Source organism: Dasypus novemcinctus, chromosome 25, assembly GCF_030445035.2.
Source record: "Dasypus novemcinctus isolate mDasNov1 chromosome 25, mDasNov1.1.hap2, whole genome shotgun sequence".
NCBI classification, from domain to species: Eukaryota; Metazoa; Chordata; class Mammalia; order Cingulata; family Dasypodidae; genus Dasypus; species Dasypus novemcinctus.
The window spans coordinates 16085756-16110307 of record NC_080697.1 but is presented as its reverse complement, the minus strand read 5'-3'; the positions used below and the strand labels follow the sequence as shown (position 1 = coordinate 16110307).

Sequence of the window (24552 nt, the reverse complement as noted above, 5' to 3'; positions counted from 1 at the left end):
ACTATTCTTATTTTCTGTATTGTAGCCTTTCATTATATGTATTTTCTAAATTAGTAGTGTGTAAAAGAGTAGTGATATGGGAAACAGTGTCTAAACTAATCATGGACTATGAAGAAAAAGTAACCAAAGCTAGAAATAAGACAAAGCCCCATATTTTCAGCACAGAAAGCAAATGTACGAGCTCATTTAAGAATTGATGTTTTAACATTTCAGAAGCTATCAGACAAAGGGACAGTGGTGGTTTGTCTATTTCTGTATCAGCCTTCCACTTTATTTATTTATTTATTTTTTATCCCCCACCCCCTCCCGCCATGGCTTGCTTGCTGTCTGCTCTCTGTGTCCATTTGCTGTGCATTCTTCTGTGTCTGTATTTATTTTTATTTATTTCTCCTCCCCTTGTGGCTTGCTTGCTGTCTGCTCTCTGTTTCCATTTGCTGTGTGCTATTCTGTGGTTTTTACTTGTCTTCCTTTTTTTGTGTGTGTGTCACCTTGCTAGTCGACTCTCCATAGTGCTTGTGGGCTGTGGCACTCCGTGGTGCCCGGGCTGGTGGCTTCTTCACAGTGTGTGGTCAAGCCTGCCTTCACAAGGGGGCCCCAGGACATGAACCCAGGGCCTCCCATGTGGTAGATGGGAGCCTAACTGAGCCATGGGCACTTCCTCCACTTTATTTTTATTGATACTCTCTTACTTTGTATATGTACAATTTGGTTCCCTATGCCTTTTCACAAGAGAATGGAAAGCACTTGGTTGAATTGTCAACTTACACAATTTATTGTATCTTTTTTTGTCTCTAGGATGATTGAGGAAAGTGGGAACAAGCGGAAGACCATGGCTGAGAAGAGGCAGCTGTTCATAGAAATGCGTGAGTCTTGAGTGCTTCTGGATTCTTTGGTGGAATGATTTTTCCTTTCTGATTAAGTTATACCTTTTATCAGTTAGAAACTTTAGGCATTAAGTTTTAAAGGGAGGAATGAGAGTAAAGAATCATGGAGTTGGAGAAACCCAAGCCAGAGCATATATTTTAATTGAATTGCCTTGAATTGCTTTCCTGTGCAAGGTTATCAATAGTAAGGCAAGAATATTACTGTGACAGTTTGGAGTTCTTTTATGAATCCCAAAAAGAAAGAGAGTATGTTCTTTATATTCTTGAACTAATCCGTTCTTGTGGGTGTGGGGCCCTTTTGATTGGACTACATCAGTGAGGTGTGACTCAGGTTGAGTCTCCACCCTCTTACTGGAGCTTTACATAAACTGAGACAGGGAGAGACAGAGAAAGGGAAGCCATCATTTTTGACCCTGTGAGGGTCTCTGTGAGAGAGGACTCAAGGATGGCTTGCAGCCAAAGCTTAAGCATGAAGCGCCCAAGAGGCTGGGCCCACAGATCAACTGAAGGCTGAAGAGATGAGCCATATGGCTGATAACCCACAGCTGAACTTGGGAAGAAAGCAGAGCAGCCGAGACTGGGAGAGGAGGCTTAGAAAGAGACAAGCCCTATTCCTGGTTGCCCACAGCTGAGATGGAAGATTCTGGAGGGGAAAGCAGGGACCTTGGCAGAGATCAGTGGCCTCTTCACCTTGTGGCAAGGACCCCAGGATCACTAGTAGCTGACTTTGGTGGTGCTTTGGTTTGAACATTTCACAGCCTTGGAACTGTTAAGCTTTTACCCTAAATTAAATCCTCATTATAAAAGCCAATCCATTTCTAGTACTCTGCATCAGTAGCCCTCTGGCAAACTAATATAGTTACCAATCAATGTTTCTGACTTTAAGGCATGCCAGGCAAGTTAAAGCTCTCTCTGTAACTCCATTGTTACTATGTGCTTGCAGGTAGTAATAAATAATTAATACATTATATAAATTACCGTACGCTTGGTACAGAATCTAAAGTAGAGAGAACTAAGTGTTAGGACAACATTTAGAACTGTAGGAGAAACTAAAAAGAATGAATGTATACTTTGGTATATTAATCTACTATATAATTTTAAATCTTCTGTTAAAAATTATATTCTTCTATCAAACTTGAAAAAAGAGAGAAGATAGCCAAGAGAAGTGGGGTGTATAACTTGGCCCCGTCCCAATCAGGTTGGTAGAGTGAGAAGCTTTGAATAGTTAGAAAGAACTGGCAGAAACATCTTTCTCAGAGCTCCAGAAAAAAAGTGACAGGAGTTCAGTAATAGGATGAGCAACAAATCAAGAAAGAGATTACTTAAAAGTGGTAGGATCTTGTGGAGCCCTGGCTGGCTTCTCCTGTAACCTTTACTTGTTCAGTATAGAACCAGCCCATGTTCCTATGTGGCAACATGGTCCTGGTTCTGGAGGGAGTAGAGTAACCCTTATGTATATGCTAGGAACATGTATGTGTAGTCCAATTTCTCTGGTGGTGCCCTGAGGGACTGAACCAGGACATTTGTTATCAGGATTGTCATCCCAGAAGTTGCCCTGCATGTAGAAGGGAGCTCATAGAGCTCTACTACCTAACATTGTTGGAGAGTGGTCAAGTGTTGCTCTCTGGGGCAAGGAACTACTGGTTGTACGTCATATAGTGCAGTGCCCAAGACTGTGAGGAAACTGTTTCCTAGGAAGAGGGGACAGTTATATTTTTGTAAATTGAAATTCCTAGGGTCACACATGCATGCCCAAGATAAGATGTATGTGTAGAAAGGATGAGAGAGGCCCCTATGCTTTGGCCTTGAGCTGTTCTCTAAACTCTTTGTATGGATAAACTCTGAAGAAGAACATTCATAGGTCAATATGCAAAGAATGGGAAAGTTGTTTTGACGAAAAAAAAGTTTTTTGCCTTCTTTTTTTAAATTAGCTTATGGCATTCAAGGAAAGCTCTGCCAGATACTAGGTAAATACAGATTTAAGTAATGGACACTTCAGAGTCCATAAATTCCAAAAATAATACATTAAAATATTAAATATCGATTGGCCATAGATGTGAGGGTCTGTTTCTAAACTCTCAGTTTGATTCCATTTGTCTATATGCCTGTCCTCCTGGCAGTACCATGTTGTTATGATTACTGTAGCTTTGCTTCGCTACATTGCATTTCACAGATACTGCATTTATTTATAAATTAAAGGTTTGTGGCAACCTTGTGTCGAATAAGTCTACGGTGCCATTTTTCCAGTAGCTTGTGCTCACTTTGTATCTCTGTCACAGTTTAGTAATTCTCAAAGTATTTCAAATGTTTTCATTATTATTTTTTTAAAGATTTATTTTATTTATTCCCCCGCCCCCCCCCCCCCAGTTGTCTGCTCTCTGTGTGTTCTTCTGTGTCTGCTTGCATTATCTGGTGGCACTGGGAAACTGTGTCTCTCTTTTGTTGCATCATCTTGCTGCATCAGCTCTCTGTGTGTGCAGTGCCACTCCTGGGCAGGCTGCGCATTTTTCATGCAGGGTAGCTCTCCTTGCAGGGCGTACTCCTTTCATGTGGGACACCCCTACGCGGGCGTGCCCCTGCGTGGCACGGCACTCCTTGTGCACAGCACCACTGTGCATGGGCCAGCTTATCACATGGGTTAGGAGGCCCTGGGGATCGAACCCTGGACCCTCCATATGGTAGACGGATGCTCTATCAGTTGAGTCACATCCACTTCCCTTTTTCATTATTATTATATGTTATGGTAATTTGTGATCAGTGATCTTTGATGTTATTTTTATTGTTGTAATTGTTTTGGGGTACCACAAACTGTGCCCATATAGGATGCAAACTTAATTGGTACATGTTGTGTGCGTTCTGACTGCTCCATCGACCGGCCATTTCCCATCTTTCTTCCTCTCCTCAGACCTCCCTATTCCCTGAGAAAACACTATTGAAATTAGGCCAATTAATAACCCTACAATGGCCTCTTTAAGTGTTAAGTGTAAGGAAGAATTACCTGTCTCTCACTTTAAGTCAAAAGCTAAAATGATTAAGCTTAATGAGGAAGGCATGTCAAAAGCTGAGATGGGCCAAAAACTAGGCCTCTTGCACCAAACAGTTAGCCAAGTTGTGAATGCAAAGGTAAAGTTCTTGAAGGAAATGAAAAGTGCTACTCCAATGAACGCATGAATGATAAAGGAAAACAGCATTTAGTGGTCTGGATAAAGGATCAAACCAGGCACAACATTAAGCCAAATCTAATGCAGAGCAAGCCCCTAACTCTCTTCAGTTCTTTAAAGGCTTAGAAGGTGAGGAAGCTGCTGAAGAAAAGTTTGAAACTAGCAGAGAATGGTTCATGAGGTTTAAGTTAAGCAGCCATCTCTGAAACATCAGAGTACAAGATAAAGCAGCAAGTTGTGATACAGAAATTGCAGCAAGTTATCCAGACGATTTAGCTAAGATAATTGATGAAGGTGCCTACACTAAATAATAGATTTTCAATGTAGATGAAACAGCTTTCTGCTGGAAAAAGATGCCATCTAGGATTTCCTAGCTAGAGAAAAGTCAATGCCTGGTTTCAGAGCTTCAAATGAGTTAGCTGTCTTGTTAGGGGTTAATGCAGCTGGTGACTTTAAGTTGAAGCCAGTGCTTGTTTACCTTTCTGAAAATCCTAGGAGCCTTAAATATGATGCTAAATCTATTCTGCCTGTGCTTTATAGATGGAACAACAAAGCCTGGATGACAATGCATCTGTTTACAGTATGGTTTACTGAAAATTTTAAGCTCATTCTTGAGACCTACTGCTCAGGAAAGTATTACTGCCCAAATTAAAAAAAAAAAATTACTGCCCATTGACAATGCCCCTAGTCACCCAAGAGCTCTGACTGGGATGTACAACGAGATGAATGTTATTTTCATGCCTGTGAGTACCATGTCCCTTCTGCTGTCTACGCAGGAATCAAGGAGTCATTTCTATTTTCAAGACTTATATTTGAAGAAATACATTTCTTATTGCTATAGCTTCCATAGACAGTGACTCCTCTTTTGGGTCTGAGTAAAGTGAATTGAAAACCTTCTGGAAAGGATTCATCATTCTAGATACTGTTAAGAACATTTGTGATTGATGGGAGGAGGTTAAAATACCAATGTTAATAGGAGTTTGGAAGAAATTGATTCTAACTGTCATGGATGACTTCAAGGGATTAAGACTTCAGTGGAGGAAGCAGCTGCAGATGTAGTAGAAACAGCAAGAAAACTGGAAGTGGAGCCTGAAGAGGTGATTGGGTTGCTGGAATCTCACGATAAAATTGAAGGGATGAGGAGTTGCTTCTTATTGATGAGAAATAAAGTGGTTTCTTGAGATGGAATACACTGCTCGTGAAGATGCTGTGAATATTGTTGAAAGGATGACAAAGGATTTAGGATATTACATAAATTTAGTTGATAAGGCAGCAGCAAGGTTTGAGAGGATTGCCTCCAGTTTTGCATGAAGTTCTACTGTGCATAAAATGCTGTCAAAAGCATTGCAAGTTACAGAGTAATCTTTTGTGAGAGGAAGAGTCAATCATTGTAGCAAACTTCGTTTTTGTCTTATTTTAAGAAATTGTCACAGCCACCCCAACCTTCAGCAACTGCCACCCTCATCATTCAGCAGCCATACACCTTGAGGCAAGACCTTCTACCAGCTAAAAGATTATGACTCACTGAAGGCTCAGGTGACAGTTAGCACTTTTTGGCAAGAAAGTGTTTTTTAATTTTTTTTTTTTTAGACAAAAAGTGTGTATATAGTGTAAACACAACTTTCATTGTGCCCTGGGAACCAAAAAATTGATTTGAGTCCCTTTATTGTGATATTTGCCTCATTGCGGTACCCTGGAGTTAAACCCATAATATCTGTGAAGTAAGCCTGAATTTTGAATTTTCAGTTTTCACAAGATTGATTAGTAGCCTTATTCCATATGGTCAGAAAAGACCCATTGTTTGAGTTCAATATTTTAAAATTTATTAAGACTAAATAAATTTTGTCACCTAATAAATGGTATAACCTGGTGAACGATACAGGTATGCTAGACAAGAATGTGTGTTCTCTTACTCTTATGTGACGTCTTCTGTGTATATGTTTCTTAGGTCTAGTTGCTTTATAGTGTTGTTCAAGCCTTCTCTTTCCTTGTTTATCTTCTGTCTAGATGTACTATCCATTATTGAAAGTGTTGTATTGAAGTCTCCTACTATTAATATAAAAGTATTTTTTTCCAAATCTGTCAATATTTACTTCATATATTTAGGGACTCTGCCATTAGATGCATTTATTTATCATTTATATGTCTTCATATTTAACTGGTTCCTTTATCAGTGACCTTCTTTGTCCCTCATAGTTTATTTTTATTTGATTTATTATTGCTACCCCAGGTCTCTTTTGGTAAGCATTTACATTGTATTTATTTTTTCCCCCATGCTTTCCCTTTCAATCTACTTTTTAAAAAGATTTTATTTTATTTATTTCTCTTCCCTTCCCCTCTGTTGTCTGCTCTTTGTGTCCATTTGCTATGTGTTCTGCGTCCACTTGCATTTTCCGGCAGCACTGGGAAACTGCATCTCTTTCTTGTTGCATCATCTTGCTGTGTCAGCTTTCCTTGTGTAGGGCGCCACTCCTGGGCGGGTTGCGCTTTTTTCATGCGGAGTGCCTCTCCTTGCATGGCGCACTCCTTGCACATGAGGCACCCCTACGCAGGAGCACCCCTGCGTGGCACGGCACTCCTTGCGCACGGGTCAGCTTACCACATGGGTCAGGAGGTCCTGGGGATCGAACCCTGGACCCTCCATATAGTAGATGGACACTCTATCAGTTGAGCCACGTCTTCTTCCCTACTTGTGTTTTTGCATTAGAATCTCTGTTAACAGATTATAATTGGGGTCTACTTTTTGATCCATTTTGCCAGCTTCTGTTCCTATACCTTCTGTCTCCCTACGTTTTTGTTGTACTTGTTATAGTTACAACTTTATATGTTGTGTGTCCCAAACCATGGCTTTAACATTGTTTCTTTTCTTTATTATATAAGTTGTGGGTTTAACAAACATACATAAAATGCAGAATTCCCATATATCACCCTATTATTAACACCTTGTATTGGTATGGAACATTTGGTACAATTGTTACTTTTTATGCCTTTTCATTTTAGAACCTGTAAGAAGTAAAAAGTAGAGTTACATACAAAAAATCCAATTGTTACTGGCATTTATATTTAACCATATGGGTTAACTTTACTGGAGGTCTTCATTTCCTTATGCCATTTCAATCCACTGTCGAGTGACTTCCTTTTTGTCTAAAGGCCTCTTTTTTGCGTTGCTTGTTGGGTCTAGTGGTGATGAGCTTGCCTGACTTCTGTTTATCTGTGAATGTCTTAATTGCGCCCTCATTTTTGAAAGAATGTCCCATTGGATAAAATTCTTGCCTAGTAATAGTTTTCTTTAAGTAATTTAAATATTTTATCTTACTGCCTTTTTGCCTCCATGGTTTCTGATAAGACATTGATTCTCCACAGTTTCTGAAGAGAAATCTTTGGGGTTCCTTTGTTTCTAACACATTGTTTTTCTCTACTTTCAGAAGTCTCTCCTTTTCTTGGCATTGGACAGTTTGACTAATATGTGTCTGGATATGATTTTCTTTGAGTTCATACTCTTTGGGTTTTTTTTGTGACTCTTGAGTGTGTATATTCATGCCTTTCATTAAATTTAGGAAGTTTTCTGCCATTATTTCTTTGAAAATTCATTCTGCCCCTCTCTGTTCTCTCTCAGACTCCCGTAATTCATATATTTATATGCTGGATGCTGTTACAGGTCTCACTGGCTCTATTCTCTTTTTTATTCTTTTTTTCTTTCTACTCAGCCTGAATCATTTCAATTGTTTTGTGCTTGAAATTACTCATTCTTTCTTCTGTCTACTCCAATCTGCTGTTGAGCCCCACTAGGGAATTTTTTACTTAAGTTATTGTGGTGTTCAACTCTAGTATTTTTGTTTCATTCCTTTCTAATTTTTTCTCTCTTTATTGAGATTCTCATGTTATTCATTCTTTTCCTGTTATCTTTCAGTGCTTTCTCCATGTTTTCCTTTATCTCCCTAAGTACATAAAAGATTATTTAAACATTTTTTTCATATGTCCAAATGTTCTTCTTTGTTGATGTTTCCTGAATTTTTATTTTGCTCTTTTAAATGAGTGGTCAGTTCCTTTTTCTTTATTGTCTTGTAATCTTTGTTGCACACTGTACATTTCAATATTTTAATGCATAAATTCTGTGATTTAGTCTCTGAGCTCTCTTTTCCAGCTCATATCCAGTTAGTGATATGACAGAGATTTCCTTGAGTGCCAGGAGCTAGCAAAAACATACCAATCAAAGCAAAAAAACACCTTTCATAGTCTTTGCAAATTATGTCTTCATCGGCTTTTGCTCTCTTTCAAAAGTTACCCCTGCTGTGAAGATGAGCCTGAAATGAAAATGACGTACAGGGTCCTTTCCATCTTTTCTGAGCCTGTATCTTCACCAGGGCTTGTGCTCATTTGTGGACTTAGGAATTTCCTTGATGGGGATTTGAATGTCCCCTTTCCTTCTTATTAAATAGACTCCCACCCCTCTCATGAGTGCTGTGTTGTATGTCTTAAAGCTAGTAATTCTTTGGCCCATGCTGCTTCCACTTAAGCTGCTATAGGTGTCAGCAAGCTGCTTCTGCCTGCAGGGGCAAGTTTTTGGAGAGCAAGATAGAAACAAACTTCCCTTTTTTAGTTTTTCATGCTGCCCCCTGATAGACTAGCACAGACGTTCATGCTACCTGCCCCCCGCCCTGAGCATAGGGGTGATCCTTTTTTATGCTGTGATTTCTTGATTCATTTTTTGCCCAGTTACTGCAACCCTTTAACTATTTTCTGGAGTTTGAGGAAGATGACTCTGTCAACTTTTAGTAGTTGTTCATAGTCCCTGTGGGGAACAACACCCTGGAGTGTCTTATGCCATTATTGTGGTCAACTGGCAAGTAGTGGATTTTTAAAAATAGGTCATTGTTGTTCTCTAGAGATTTTTTTTTTTTTTTGCTGTAGTGATAGTTCTCATGGCAGAAATGTGAGTTTTTGATATAAGCAGACTCAATAAAGCCCTTCCATGTGGCTCTGATATTACTTGGGATTTGGTTATACTACCTTTTCTATTTTCTTGAATGGCAGAGCCATGAGATAAAAGGAAAGGTTAATTCCTTCTCATCCTTTTACCATCATTTTCTTATACCTCTTCCATACCCAGGGTCCTCTTACTGCCCCCATCTGCCCAGGAGTTTCACTGGGCACTCTGACAAGGGTTAGAATTTTATATATATATATATATATATATAATTATATATATAATTATATATATATATAGTTAGTACCCTTTCACCATTTTTTTATTTTTTTTATTTTTTTTTTTATTTTTATTTTTTAATTTTTTTATTTTTTATTGACTTTGTAATAATATTACATTAAAAATATATATGTGAGGTCCCATTCAACCCCACCCCCCCACCCCCCCTCTCCCCCCCCCCCCAACAACACTCGTTCCCATCATCATGACACATCCATTGGATTTGGTAAGTACATCTTTGGGCACCTCTGCACCTCATATACATTGGTTCACATCATGGCCCATACTCTCCTCTATTCCATCATGTAGGCCCTCCTTTCACCATTTTTTGAAAACTTTATGTTTTAGTTTGCTAAAAGCTGCTGGGAGCAATGTACCAGAAATGTGTTGACTTTTATAGTAGGAATTTATTAGATTAAAAGCTTACAGTTTTGAAGGTGTGAAAATGTCCAAATCAAGGCATCATCAGAGATGCTGTCTCACCGAAGGTCGGCTGCTGGCAATCCTAGACTCCTTCCAAATGGCAAGGCACATAGAGGCATCTGCTTCTTTTCTGAGTTTCATTTCTTTAGTTTCATTTCTTTTACTCCATCTGTGGCTTCCTCTCTTAAGCTCCTGGTTTCCTTATCTTCATCTCTACCACTTTTTACCTGTGTATCTGCTGGTTTTCCCTGTGTGTCTCCATTTATGAAGGACTCCAGCAAGAGGACCAAGACCCACCCTGGGTCCTGCCATCCAATCAGAGGCCCTCAACTGAAGTGATCCTATCAAAAGGATCCCACAACTTACTGATATTCTATCTATGAACTATTGTGATTAGTAATTGGAGAAAAATGTGGCATGGTGTTGGCCATTGACCATGAGGTGCAGCGGTGCTCAGAGATGTATTCACCAAATGCAATGAATGTCTCATGATGATGGAGGAGATTGTTGCTATGGGTGGAGGAGTGGGGTGAGGGGGTGGGGGATATATGGGGACCTCATATTTTTTGAATGTAACATTAAAAAAATAAATAAAGAGAAGAAAAAAAAGATCCTACACCCACAGGAATGGATTATGAATGGACATGATTTTCTGGGATCCACCCAGCTTCAAACTGTCATACCTTTTTTTTTTTTTTTTTTTGGTCACACCTTAATATTGCTATATACTGTCTTACTATATCATTGAAATTACATTTTGTTGTATTTTTTATTATGAAATGAAGTAAATATTTTCTACTTCAGAAATTCCAAAGGGACACCAATATCATTTCCAGTTTCTTCATTGGTACTTTGTTGTCCAATTTTTTTTTATGCCACTCTACCATATTTTCTGATCAGGTAATCAGTTTGACACTGTCATAGGGAAAACATTAAATAAAATGAAGGCTATCCTTAGAGTTAGTGTATGAGAAGTTTTCTTACAGAAATCAGGAAAGATGACTAATCTGGGAAAACTTAGACACATGGAAAGTTTGGGAGCTTGATTGGTTACATGTTTGCACAATATGATTTTAATAAAGTTCCAGAGGTTATTGCTTATATCATAATTTTCAGAAGTGATTTCAGAATTGAGTCCTGTTGTATTTTAGACTTTTAAATGATACAATGACCAAGACTCCCAAGAATTTCTGCATCCTGTACCATCCTGCTTCTATGTGTACCCTTTCCCCAGCAGGTTTTAGAGGAATATATATTTTAAAATAATAATAGCAGAGGAAAGCACAGTGACATTAGATTCTTGACTACTATTTGAAACTTTAGTGTAGAGATCTTTGATAAATTGGCTGGAACATACGGAGTTTCCCATTTCCTAAATTAGTTAGCTTTGGACATAAGTGATATTTTCTCTATTTCATCTTTTGTAGTACCCAAATATGACTCTAACTGCACTGGAGATACAGTCTGAAGAGAGTGAGTTAATACCAGGTACACAGATCTTTTCATGTAGCTATTTTTCCATTATCAAACATAGCCTAATAAGTGCCCTGAATTTTGATCAATCAGATTAGTAATCTTTATATTTGGTCATTTTGGGGTGGAATTTTCCATTCCTAGCTGTCCAAATTAGTTTTCTCTTTATTTGTCATATAATATTTCATAAAAATAAATGTCTAGTCATTGAAATTTTCTGCAGTGATTTAATGACTGGTTTTGTATTAAAATCCTTTTGGAGGGAGTGCTACCATGGGAGGTCCTGGGTTCAGTTCCTGGTGCCTCCTAAAGGAGACAAGCTGATGCAACAAGCAGACAAGCAGACACAATGAGCAGGGAACAGATGTGGCTTAAGTGGTTGGGCACCCACCTCCCACATGGGAGGTTCCGGATTTGGTTCCTCGTGCCTCCTAAAGAAGACAAGCAGACACAATGAGCAGAGACAATGAGCAGACACAAAGAGTAGACAATGAGCAGACAGATAGAAAGCTATCTCAGGGGGGAAGGAAAAAAGTTATTTTTAAAAATCCTTTTGGAAATTTGTCAGTATTCTTTCTTAAAACCCTCAGTTTGGTGTTTGGACATGTCATATTTCATGGTTACAGTTTAATTAGGTTGAATAAGTAACTTAAGAAACTAAATGAGTAAAGGAAAATATGATTGAAAAATTTAATTAAAGTAGTCTAAAATTTATAATCTGAAACACAAATGATTGTTGAAGGAAATAAAGGAAGACCTAAATAAATGGAAATAAGGGGAAAGACATCCCATGTTCATGGATTAGAATACTTAATATCATTAAGATGTCAGTACTCCCTAAATTGATCTACAAATTTAATGCAGTCCCCGTTAAAATACTAGCTAGCTTCTTTGCAGAAGTTGATAAGTTGATTCTAAAATTATATGGAATTGCAAGGGATCCAGAAAGACCAAAACAGTCTTGAAAAAGAAGCACAAATTTGGAGGACTCACATTTCTGTATCTCAAAACTTACCACAAAAATGTAGTAATCAAGATTTTATGGGGAGCAGATGTAGCTCAAGCAATTGGGCACCTGCCTTCCATGTGGGAGGTCCTGCATTCGATTTCTGGTGCCTCCTAAAGAAGACGAGCAAGCTAGTGAGCTGATGCGATGAGATGACACAATGAGCAGATGCAACAAGAGACACAATAAGCAGTGAGCAGGTGTGACTTAAGTGATTGGGCGCCTCCCTCCCACATGGGAAGTCCTGGGTTCAGTTCCTTGTGCCTCCTAAAAGAAGACAGGCAGACAGAGAGAGTACACAATGAACAGACAGAGATCAGAAAGTGAAAATAAGCAACAAGGGGGGCAGGCGAAGAAATAAATCTTTTTAAAAAAATTAGGGAAGCGGACTTGGCCCAGTGGTTAGGGCATCCGTCTACCACATGGGATGTCCGTGGTTCAAACCCCGGGCCTCCTTGACCCGTGTGGAGCTGGCCCATGCGCAGTGCTGATGCGCACAAGGAGTGCCGTGCCACGCAGGGGTGTCCCCCGCGTAGGGGAGCCTCGCACGTGAGGAGTGCACCCTGTAAGGAGAGACGCCCAGCGCAAAAGAAAGTTCAGCCTGTCCAAGAATGGCGCCACACACACAGAGAGCTGACACAACAAGATGATGCAACAAAAAGAAACCCAGATTCCCGTGCCGCTGACAACAACAGAAGCGAACAAAGATGACGATGCAGCAAATAGACACAGAGAACAGACAACCGTGGCCGGGGAAGGGGAGAGGGAAAAAAAAAAAAATTTAAACAAAAAAAGACTATGGTGCTGGCATAAGCATAGACATACTGGAGTAGAATTGAAAGTCCAAAGATAAACACGTTCATTTATGGTCAATTGATTTTTGACAAGGGTGCCTGGACAGTTTGCTAGGGAAGGAATAGTCTCTTCATAGATGGTGCTGGGACAGCTGTATATCCACATGAAAAGAGAATGAGGTTGGAACCTTGTCTTACACCATATTGAAAATTATCTTTGAGGAGGTCCTATTTATCTATATTTTGTTTTGTTGCATGTGCTTTGGGTGTAAGGTCCAAGAGACCACTACCTACTACAAAGTCTGGAAAATGTTTCCCTACATTTTCTTCTAGTCGTTTTAGGATCCTGGCTTTTGTATTTAGGTCTTTGGTCCATTTTGAGTTGATTCTTGTATAGGGAGAGACATAAGGGTCTTCTTTCATTCTTTTGGTTATATATGTCCAGTTGTCCCAGTAACATTTGTTGAAGAGACTTTTGTTCCATTAACATTAACTTGGTAGGTTTGTCAAAAACCAGTTGACTGTATAGATGAGGGTTTATTTTTGGGTTCTCAATTTTATCCCACTGGTTGATGTGTCTGCCTTTATGCCAGCATAATGCTCCTGCTGCTGTTGTTTTTTTTTTATGGTGTTAAAACTTCACAGATTTATTGTTTGTTTTTTACACTTTTTAAAAATTAAAGTTAATAGATCGCAAAGAACATTACATTAAGAAACATAAACAAAAAAAAACATAAGAGATTCCCATATACCCCATTCCCCACCCCCCACCCCATCATTTTTATAAATTGTATTTTTTTGAAGATACATACATCACACAAAAAAAGTTACATTAAAAAATATGGGGGGAAACGGACTTGGCCCAGTGGTTAGGGCTTCCGTCTACCACATGGGAGGTCCGCGGTTCAAACCCCGGGCCTCCTTGACCCGTGTGGAGCTGGCCCATGCGCAGTGCTGATGCGTGCAAGGAGTGCCCTGCCATGCAGGGGTGTCCCCCGCATAGGGGAGCTCCTCGCGCAAGGAGTGCACCCCGTAAGGAGAGCCGCCCAGCGTGAAAGAAAGCGCAGCCTGCTCAGGAGTGGTGCCGCACACACTTCCCGTGCTGCTGACGACAACAGAAGCGGACAAAGAAACAAGACGCAGCAAATAGACACAGAGAAAAGACAACTGGGAGGGGGGGATTAAATAAAAATTAAATAAATCTTTAAAAAAAAAAATGTGTTTCTAGTATACCGCCCCCCCCCCACTCCTCCCACACCAACAACCTTCTCCATCATTGTGGCATACTCATTGCACTCGGTGAACACATTCTGGAGCACTGCTGCACGACATAGATAATAGTTTACCCTGTAGTTCACACTCTCCCCCAGTACATTCAGTAGGTTATCGCAGGATATATAAAGTCGAGCTTCTGACCCTGCAATATCATTTAGGACAACTCAAAGTCCCAAATAAACCCCCACATCACATCTCTTCTTCCCTCTCCCTGCCCTCAGCAACTACTGTGGCCATTTTCACCACCTCAATGCTACAATTTCTTCTATTACTATTCACAATAGTTTTATAGTAGAATATCAGTTAAGTCCACTCCAACAATGCTGTTTTGACCACTGTAGCATTGTAATATGTTTCAAGGTCAGGCAGTGAAATTCCTTCCACATTGCTCTTCTTTTTTAGAATGCTTTTGGCTATTCAGGTGTACTTTATCCTTTCCAAATGAATGTGTTAATTGTCTTTTTAATTCTGTTAAGTGAGCTGTTGAGATTTTGATTGGTATTGCATTGAATCTATAAATCAGTTTGGGTAAGACTGACATCTTCACAGTATTTATTCTTCCACTCCATGAACATGTAATGTTTTTCCATTTGTTTAGGTCTTTAAAAATTTCTTTTAGCTTTGTTTTGTAGTTTTCAGCATATAGGTCTTATACATCTTTGGTTAAATTAATTCCTAGGTATTTGAGTCTTTTTGTTGCTATTGAAAATGAAATTTTTTCCTGACCTGATTTCTTCCTCAGCTTGCTCAGTACTAGTAAAGAAAAACATGACTGATTTTTGCTTGTTGATCTTGTATCCTGCCTCTTTGCCTGAACTCATTTAATAGCTCAGGTAGCTTTGTTGTGGATACGTCAGTATTTTCTAAGTACAGGATCATGTCATCCATAAACAGTGAGAATTTTACTTCCTCCTTTCCTATTTGGATGCCTTTAATTTTTTTTTCTGATCTAACTGGCCTAGCTAAAACTTACAGTACAATACTGAATATCAGTGGTGACAGTGGGCATCCTTGTCTTGTTCCCAATCTTAGAGGGAAAGCTTACAACATTTCCCTGTTGAGTATGATGTTGGCTGTGGGTTTTTCATATATGGCTTTTATCATATTGAGGGATTTTCTTCCTATTTCTATCTTTTGAAGTGTTTTTATCAAAAAAGGATACTGGATTTTGTTGAATGCCTTTTCTTTGTCTATTGTGATTTTTTTCCCTTCAATTTGTTAATGTGATGTATTACATTGATTGATTTTCTTACGTTGAACCAGCCTTGCATACCAGGAGTAAATCCCACTTGCTCATGGTGTGTAAGTCTTTTGATATGCTGTTGGAATCAATCTGCAAGTATTTTGTTTAGAATTTTTGCATCTATGTTCATTAGACAGATTGATCTGTAATTTTCTTTTCTTGTAGTATCTTTATCTGACTTTGGTATTAGGGTGATGTTGCCTTCATAAAATGTGTTGGGTAGTTTTCCCTTCTCCAGTTTTTTGGAAGAGTTTAAACAGGTTTGGTTTTATTATTTTTATTTTTATTTTTTTAGATTTTTAAATTTTTTATTTATTTCTCTCCCTTCTCCCCTACCCAAGTCCCCTGTTGTCTGCTCTCTGTGTCCATTTGCTGTGTGTTCTTCTGTGACCATGTCTATCCTTAGCAGCAGCACTGGGAATCTGTGTTTCTTTTTGGTGCGTCATGTTCTGTCAGCTCTCTGTGTGTGTGGCGGAATTCCTGGGCAGGCTGCACTTTCTTTCGTGCTGGGCGGCTTTCCTTACAGGGTGCACTCCTTGCGTTTGGGGCTCCCCTATGTGGGGGGCACCCCTGTGTGGCAGGGCACTCCTTGCATGCATCAGCACTGCCAATGGGCCAGCTCTACACAGGTCAAGGAGGCCCAGGGTTTGAACCGCAGACCTCCCATGTGGTAGGCAGATGCCCTATCCATTGGGCCAAGTCTGTTTCCCCAGGATTGGTTTTAATTCTTTCAAAATGCTTGGTAGAATTCACCTGTGAAGTCATCTGGTCCTGGACTTTTCTTTGCAGGGAGGTTTTTTTTTTTTTTAATTTTGAGTTCATACATAAACACACATAAACAATACGTGTATAGTACTAGTTGTGAACTTATAAAACAATACATATATAACATCATACAAGACTCATGCTTCACCCTATCACCAGCACCATACATTGTCATGAGACGTTGTTACAAATTATGAAACAATACTATTGAAATCTTACTGCTAATTATAGTCTTTATCTCATATTTGGTGTATTTTCCCCCCAACCCACCCTATTATTATTTTTAAAATATATTCTTTATTACAGAAGTTGTAAACCTAAAATACAATCATGCACATATACAGAATTCCCAAACACCACCTCTCCATTGACACACCACATTGTGGTGGAACATTTGTTACAAATAATACCATCTGATTGTTACCACATACATAGTGTACATTGGGTACACATTTTACACACTGCCCCATTATCAACACAGTACATCTTTGGCATAGATGCAAGAATATTGTATTATTACTGCTAACCACAGTCCATAGGTCACTCCAGTTGTATCTTTCCCATGCTTCTCCACATTCCCAACACTCTGCAATAGTCATGTAACTTTGCTCTTCCTAACAAAAGACACTCTTGCATCTGTACCGTCAACCACAATTCTCATCCACCTCTGGGTTTACTGTGCTCTTCAGTTCCTAGATTATTCTCTAGCATTCTGTCAATTGGCATTCCCATACCTAGATTATCATTTTCAGCCCATCACTGTTTATAAACTAGCTGTCACTATGTGTTACCATCCACTCTATACATTTCCACATTTTTACACTAAAGCTGATTAAAACTTCTACGTACATTAAACATCAGTTGTCCATCTCAGTCCTCCTCTTATCCCCTTTAAGAATCCACCTCATACCACCAGGTCTTGAAGCTATTTTCCTGTAATTTCTTCTAGAACCTTTATGGTTCTTTTATTTTAGTTTTTTGATCCATTTTGAGTTAATTTTTGGATAAGGTGTGCGACAGGGGTCCTCTTTCCTTCTTTTGACTATGGATATCCAGTTCTTTCAGCACCAGTTGCTGAATGGACTGTTCTACCTGAGCTGTGTGGGTTTGACAGCTAGTCAAAAATCACTTGTCCATATATGTGAGGGTCTGTTTCTAAACCATCAATTTGGTTCCATTGGTCTATGTGCCTGTCTTTATGCCCGTACTTTATGCTGTTTTTACCACTATAGATAGGTAATATAATTTAAAATCTAGAGATGAGAGTTCGCTTTTCCTTTTTTAAGATGTTTCTGGCTATTGAGGACCCCTTACCCTTCCAAATAAATTTGATAATCGTGTTTTCAATTAAAAAAAATGCTGGTGGAATTTTTATTGATATTGCATTGAAATTATATATCAATTTGAATAGAATTGACATCTTAATGATATTCAGTCTTCCAAACTATAAGCATGCAAAGTTCTTCCAGTTATTTTGATTTTTTAACATTGAGTTGCGGTTTTCTGAGTACAAGTGCTTTATACATCATTAGTTAGGTTGATTCCTGATTATTTGAGTTTTATCTGTCATATTTTATTTTCACCACTCTTTTGATACTTTCAGTTAATTTTATTGATAAAATCTTCATTTCTAGATTTTATTCTGGGCCTCTCTCTCCTGTCTTTTCTTTATAATTTCCTGAAATTCTGATCTCTTGGTTAGAAATGCTCTCAATTTCTGTTTGTCTTGAATATTCTAATCTCGCCCTCATTTTTGAAAGACAATCTTGCCGGATATAAGATTCTTGGCTGGAAGTTTTTCTCTTGTAGTGTCTTAAATATCTTAAGTATCAAATATATCACTGTCTTCATGCATTCATGTTTTCTGGTGAGAAATTGGCACTTAATCTTATTGGCTATCCCTTATATGTTATGCTTTGCTTTTCTCTTGGTGTTCTCAGAATTTTCTCTTTGTCTTTGGTATTTGACATTCTGATTAGTATGTGTCTTGGAGTTGGTCTATTCGAATTTTTCTGGATGGAAGTATGTTGTGCTTCTTGGATATGGACATCTATGTTCTTCAATAGGGTTGGGAAATTTTCCACCATTATCTTTTCAAATATTCCTTCTGCCCCTTTTCTCTTCTCTTCTCCTTCTGGGACACCCATGACATGTATGTTTGCACATCTTTTGCTGTTACTTATTCACTGAGAACTTGTTCAATTTTTTTTCTGTTCTTTTTTTTTTTTTTTTACACAAACCAATTTATTTTATTTCTTTATTCATTTTTTTAATACTACATTCAAATGAGGTCCCCATATACCCCCCACCCCCCTCACCCCACTACTCCCCCCATAGCAACATTCTCCTCCATCATCATGAGACATTCATTGCATTTGGTGAATACATCCCTGAGCAACGCTGCACCCCATGGTCAGTGGTCCACATCATAGCCCACACTCTCCCACACTCCATCCAGTGGGCCATGGGAGGACCTACAATGTCCGGTAATTGTCCCTACAGCACCACCCAGGACAACTCCAAGTCCCGAAAACGCCTCCACATCTCATCTCTTCCTCCCATTCCCCACACCCAGCAGCCACCATGGCCACTTTCTCCACACCAATGCCACATTTTCTTCTATTACTAATCACAATAGTTCATGAATAGAATATCAGTAAGTCCACTCTAATCCATATTCTATTTCTCTGTCCTGTGGACCTTGGATTGGTTGTGTCCATTCCACATCTATGTCAAGAGGGGCTTAGATTCCACATGGATGCTGGATGCAATCCTCCTGCTTTCAGTTGTAGGCACTCTTGGATCCATGGTGTGGTGGTTGACCTTCACCTCCATGTTAGCGGAGTGGGGTAAGTCCAATAAACCAGAGTGTAGGAGCTGAAGTCTTTTGAGGCTCAGGGCCTGGCTATCATATGGTCAGTCCAGAGATTCAGATCCCCTGGGTATATATTAAACCCCAGCACCAACTACAATTCTGGTAAAGTAACAGGAAAGGCTTGTGAAAAGAGATCACATCTGATCACATCTGATCTCAGTACCATCACACAGAAACACCAGCTCCAAAGAAGGGCCAACTGACAAGGCACAGAACTCCATCTGCCATAACCATAGAACCTGTGGGTCTCTGTAGCCCTCAGAAGAACCAACACCTGGGGTTGTATCTACTTTATCTGTCTCTGGGACTCTGCCCAGGTGTGCATAAGTGCAACCCCTCTGATAACCTCCCGGCTCTTTTTTTGAGACTCATAGCCATATAAACTCATTTGTCCTTTCCATTTCCCCCTTGATTTAGGTCAAAAAGCATTTTTAATTCCTGTTATTATATGTAGACAGAGATATTCTGCTGGTCCGAGTTGAAACTTTTATTCAAGGTCATTTTCTAGTTACATCATCAGCTGGTACTTGGTAGTAATCCCTCGGCGCCAGGGAGGCTCATCCCCGGGAGTCATGTCCCACACTAGGGGGAAGGCAGTGCATTTACATGCTGAGTTTGGCTTTGAGACTGGCCACATTTGAGCAACACGGAGGCTCTCAGGAGGTAACTCTTAGGTACACTGCTGCTCTAGGCCTTGTTCTTATTTCAGGTGCACAGGCTCACAAGCATAGTCATTAGTATCAAGGGCTCATTGTTCGACCTTCATTCTTTTTTGGTCTTTGCCATTGCACTTGGGAGATTGTTGCTGTTCCTTTAGGGACTGTGATAGAGCTCCCCTGGCTAGGAACTCAGCACTCCCTCAGTTGTTGTTATTAATTGTTTCCACTATGAAAATATCAAAACATTTTTATGTACCCTGGATATATGCCCTGAAGAACTCCCTGCCAACCGTGTGTCCCCTGTCAATAACATCCCACACCAGTATTCCTCCACTGCCATTGTTGAACCTTTCTGTGATCCAAAACTTCCTGAAAAGTGAAGCCCAATGTATTGCCAGGTTCCCTTAATAGTAAAATGGAATATAGCAATGAGTTTAAAGGTTAGATATAGAATACCTATTAATTTGGAAAAATTCTACATCCTATCCTTTTCTTTTTTCTAATTATTAAACTTATCTTCACAAGAGTTTTAGATCACAGTAATTCATATATACAATATACAGTACTCCCACATATCCAACATAAAACCTTTTCCCTTCCACAGCAATAATCTTTTAACATATTCATACCATATTTACTGAAACTGATGTACAGATATTGAGACAATAGCTTTCAAACAAGGTAACATTTGTGTTTATATTGTGGTTTATATTTTAGACTATACAGTTTTCTAAATTTTTAGTCATCGTATGTTTTACATTATGATGATTTACATTTTAGCCTATCAGCCCCTATGTATTTTCGGTGTAATTTTACATGTCTTATATCCATCCTTGCGTACTCTTGTGAAACACTTCTATTGCCCACACAGTTACATTGGTTCCATCTATTCAATACCTATTTCCCCCTCCCCTTAGGGCCCACAGTGACAGTCAATCTTCATTTCTTAAAGAGTCATGTTCAGAGATACTTGCAACATTGTTGAGGGCTTGACATGCTCAACTGCCCTAATGCCCTGGGAGCCACCATTTCTCTTGAGAGATACAGTTCCCTCTATTTGATGGCATCAGTCCTACCCAGGATGTGGGTATACCTTCACTCTAATTATATGGGCATCTACCCAATGATATAACCCACTCTGGCAAAATGAGCATTCACATATTCCCTACAAGTCTGTCTTGCGTCAGATTATCCCCTTTAAGTATCTTAAACAGGTAACTTTCCTTAGTACGTTTTTGAAAAGGTTTTCTCAGCATTATACTCTCAATGAACACTTGACAATTTCCTATGTTTGTATGTTGCCCCACCCTCCCCCCAATTTCTTGGGCAGTATTACCCATCCTCCCATCCCTAGCCCCCCTCAAGCCTGCAAAATCCCACCCAAAGGTAACCCTATGCCCCCATTTTATCCCTTCCTTGTACACATACTTACCTCCAGCTTATCATAGATTTCACCCATGTAGATGTCAGCTTACGTCCTTCCTCTACCCCCCGATTTCCTGTAAACCTATCATCCAGTCTCTGGCTCTCTGAGGCAGCTTGGTTTACTTATTTCATATCATTGAGGTCATGTAGTATTTGTCCTTCAATGCCTAGGTTGCTTCACTCAACATAAAGTTCTCAAGATTCATCCATGTTATCACGTGTGTTTGTAGTGTATTTGTTATTAAAACCGAGTAGTATTCCATTGTATGTATATACCACATTTTATTTATTCATTCATCTGTTGATGGGCATTTGGGTTGATTCCAGCTTTTGGCGATAGTGAACAATGGTGCTATGAACATTGGTGTGCATATATCGGTTTGTGTCCTTGTTTTCAGTTCTGCTGGGTATATACCCAGCAGTGGAATTGCTAGGTCATATTGCAAATCTATGGTTAGTTTTTTGAGAAACTGCCAAACTGTCCTCCAGAATGGTTGGTTCCTTCTGCATTCCCACCAGCAGTGGATGAGTGTTCCCATTCCTCCACATCCTCTCCAGCATTTGTAGTCTTCTGTTTTTTTATAGCTGCCAATCCTATGGGAGTAAGATAGTATCTCATTGTAGTTTCGATTTGCATTTCCCTGACAGCTAGAGATTTGGAGCATTTTTTCATGTGCTTTTTAGCTGTTGTATTTCTTCTTTGGAGAAGTGTCTGTTTCAATCTTTTCCCCATTTTTTAAATGGGTTGTTTATCTTTTTATTTTCAAGATATAGGAGTTTTTATATATGCAAGTTATAAGTCTCCTATCTGATATATGGTTACCAAATATTTTCTCCCATTGTGTAGGCTCCTTTTTCACTTTCTTGACAGACTCCTTTGAGGTGCAGAAGACTTTAATTTTGAGGAGGTCCCATTTATCTATTTGTTCTTTTGCTGCTTGTGCTTTTGGTGTGAATTTCATGAAGCAATTTCCTATTACAAGGTCTTGTATCTGCTTCCCTACACTGCTTTCCAAAGTCTTTATGGTCTTGGCTCTTACATTTAGATCTTTGATCCATCTTGAGTTGATTTTTGTATAAGGTGTGAGATGGTAATCCTCTTTCATTCTTTTACATATGAATATCCAGTTCTCCAGGCACCATTTGTTGAATAGGCCATTCTCTCCCAGTTGAGAAGGTTTGATGGCTTTATTGAATATTATATGGCTGTATATATGAGGATCTCTGTCAGAACTCTCAATTCAGCTCCATTGGTCTGTGTGTCTCTCCTTATGCCAATACCATGCTGTTTTCACTACTGTAGCTTTGTAGTATGTTTTGAAATCAGGTAGTGTGATTCCTCCAATTTCGTTTTTCTTTCTCAATATGTCTTTGGCTATTCGGGGCCTCTTTCCTTTCCAAATAAATTTCATAGTTAGTTTTTCTAGTTCCTTAAAGAATGCTGTGTTGAGTTTTATTGGGATTGCATTTAATGTGTAGATCAGTTTTGGTAGGATAGACATCTTAATAATATTTAGTCTTCCTATCCATCAACAGGGAATATTCTTCCATTTATTTATGTCTTCTTTGATTTCCTTGAACAATCTTGTTCAGTTCTCTGTGTATAAGTTTTTTACATCTTTATTTAAATTTATTCCTTGGTATTTGATTTTTTAATTTACTATCGTAAATGGTATTTATTTCTTGATTTCCTCCTGAGCTTGCTCATCATTGGTGTACAGAAATGCTACTGATTTGTGCACATTGATCTTATGACCTGTGACTTTACTAAACTCATTTATGAGTTCTAGAAGCTTTGTTGTAGACCTCTCAGGGTTTTCTCTGTATAGGATCATGTCATCTGCAAATAATGAAATTTTGACTTCTTCCTTTCCAATTTGAATGCCTTTTATATCTGGTTCTTGCCTCAGTGCTCAAACAAGTACTTCTAAGACACTGTTAAATAGAAGGGGAGAGAGTGGGCATCCTTATCTTGTTCCTGATCTTAGAGGGAAGGATTTTAGGATTTCACCATTGTAAACGATGTTGGTTGCGGGTATTCCATATATAATCTTTATCATGTTCTAAAAATTTCCTTGTATTCCGATCTTTTGGAGTGTTTTTATCAAGAAAGGGTGCTGTATTTTGTCAAATGCTTTTTCTGCATTTTTAGATATAATCATGTGGTTTTTTTCTCTCAATCTGTTTATATGGTGTATTACATTGATTGATTTTCTTATGTTGAATCATCCTTGCATACCTGGAATGAATCGCACTTGGTCGTGGTGTATAATTTGTTTAATGTGTTGTTGAATACGGTTAGCAAGTATTTTGTTGAGGATTTTTGCGTCTAGGTTCATTAGAGTAATTGGTCTGTAATTTTCCTTTCTTGTGGTGCCTTTATTTGGCTTTGGTACTAGGGTAATGTTGGCATCATAGAATGAGTTTGGTAATGTTCCTTCTGTTTCGATTTTTTGGAAGAGTTTCAGCAGGATTGGTGTTAGTTCTTTCCGGAATGTTTTGTAGAATTCACCTGTGAAGCCGTCTGGCCCTGGGCTCTTCTTAGTTGGGAGGTTTTTAATGACTGATTCTATCTCTTTACTTGTGATTGTTTTGTTGAGATCATCAATTTCTTCTTTCGTCAATATAGGCTGCTTATGTGTTTCTAGGAATTTGTCCATTTCCTCTGAATTGTCATTTTTGTTGGAATATAGTTTTTCAAAGTATCCTCTTATGATAGTCTTTATTTCTGTGGGGTCAGTGGTGATATCTCCTTTCTTATTTCTTATTTTGTGTATCTTCTCTCTTTTTTTCTTTGTTAGTCTCGCTAAGGGTTTGTTAATTTTATTGATCTCAAAGAACCAGCTCTTGGTCTTGTTTATCTTTTCAAGTGCTTTCTTATTTTCTGTTTCATTTAGTTCTGCTCTTATCTTTGTTCTTTCTTTCTTTCTTCTTCCTGTGGGGTTACTTTGTTGTTTTTTTTACTAATTCCTCCAAATGTGCAGTTAGTTCTTCAATTTTTGCTCTTTCTTCTTTTTTGATGTATGAATTTATGGCTATAAATTTCCCTGTCAGTACTGCTTTTGCTGCATCCCATAAGTTGTGTTATCATTGTCTTTAGTTTCAAGGTAGTTATTGATTTCTTTTGAGATTTCCTCTTTGACCCACTGTTTTTCTAAGAGCATGCTGTTTAATTTCCATATCTTTGTGTGAAATCTGGGCCTCTGGCCCTTGCAGATTTCCAGCTTCACTTAACTGTGGTCAGAGATATTATTTTGTATGATTTCAATCTTTCTGAATTCATTAAGCCTTTCTTTGTGGCCTAGCATATGGTCTATCTTGGAGAATGATCCATATGCACTTGAGAAAAATGTATATCCTGCT

The 24552-nt window shown here is 38.8% G+C and overlaps 1 protein-coding gene across 11 annotated transcripts in view; it reads left to right on the top strand.

Annotated features, from left to right (window-relative positions):
• Positions 1–24552, top strand: part of DTNB (dystrobrevin beta) — a 350467-nt gene that overhangs the window by 54839 nt on the left and 271076 nt on the right. For all 11 annotated transcript variants that reach the window (XM_058287728.2, XM_058287727.2, XM_004452521.5 and 8 more), the window contains exon 2: positions 796–863. In XM_058287728.2, coding sequence (XP_058143711.1) covers positions 797–863 — 67 coding nt within the window. In that variant the 5' untranslated portion in view covers position 796. The remainder of the gene's footprint in view (positions 1–795; positions 864–24552) is intronic.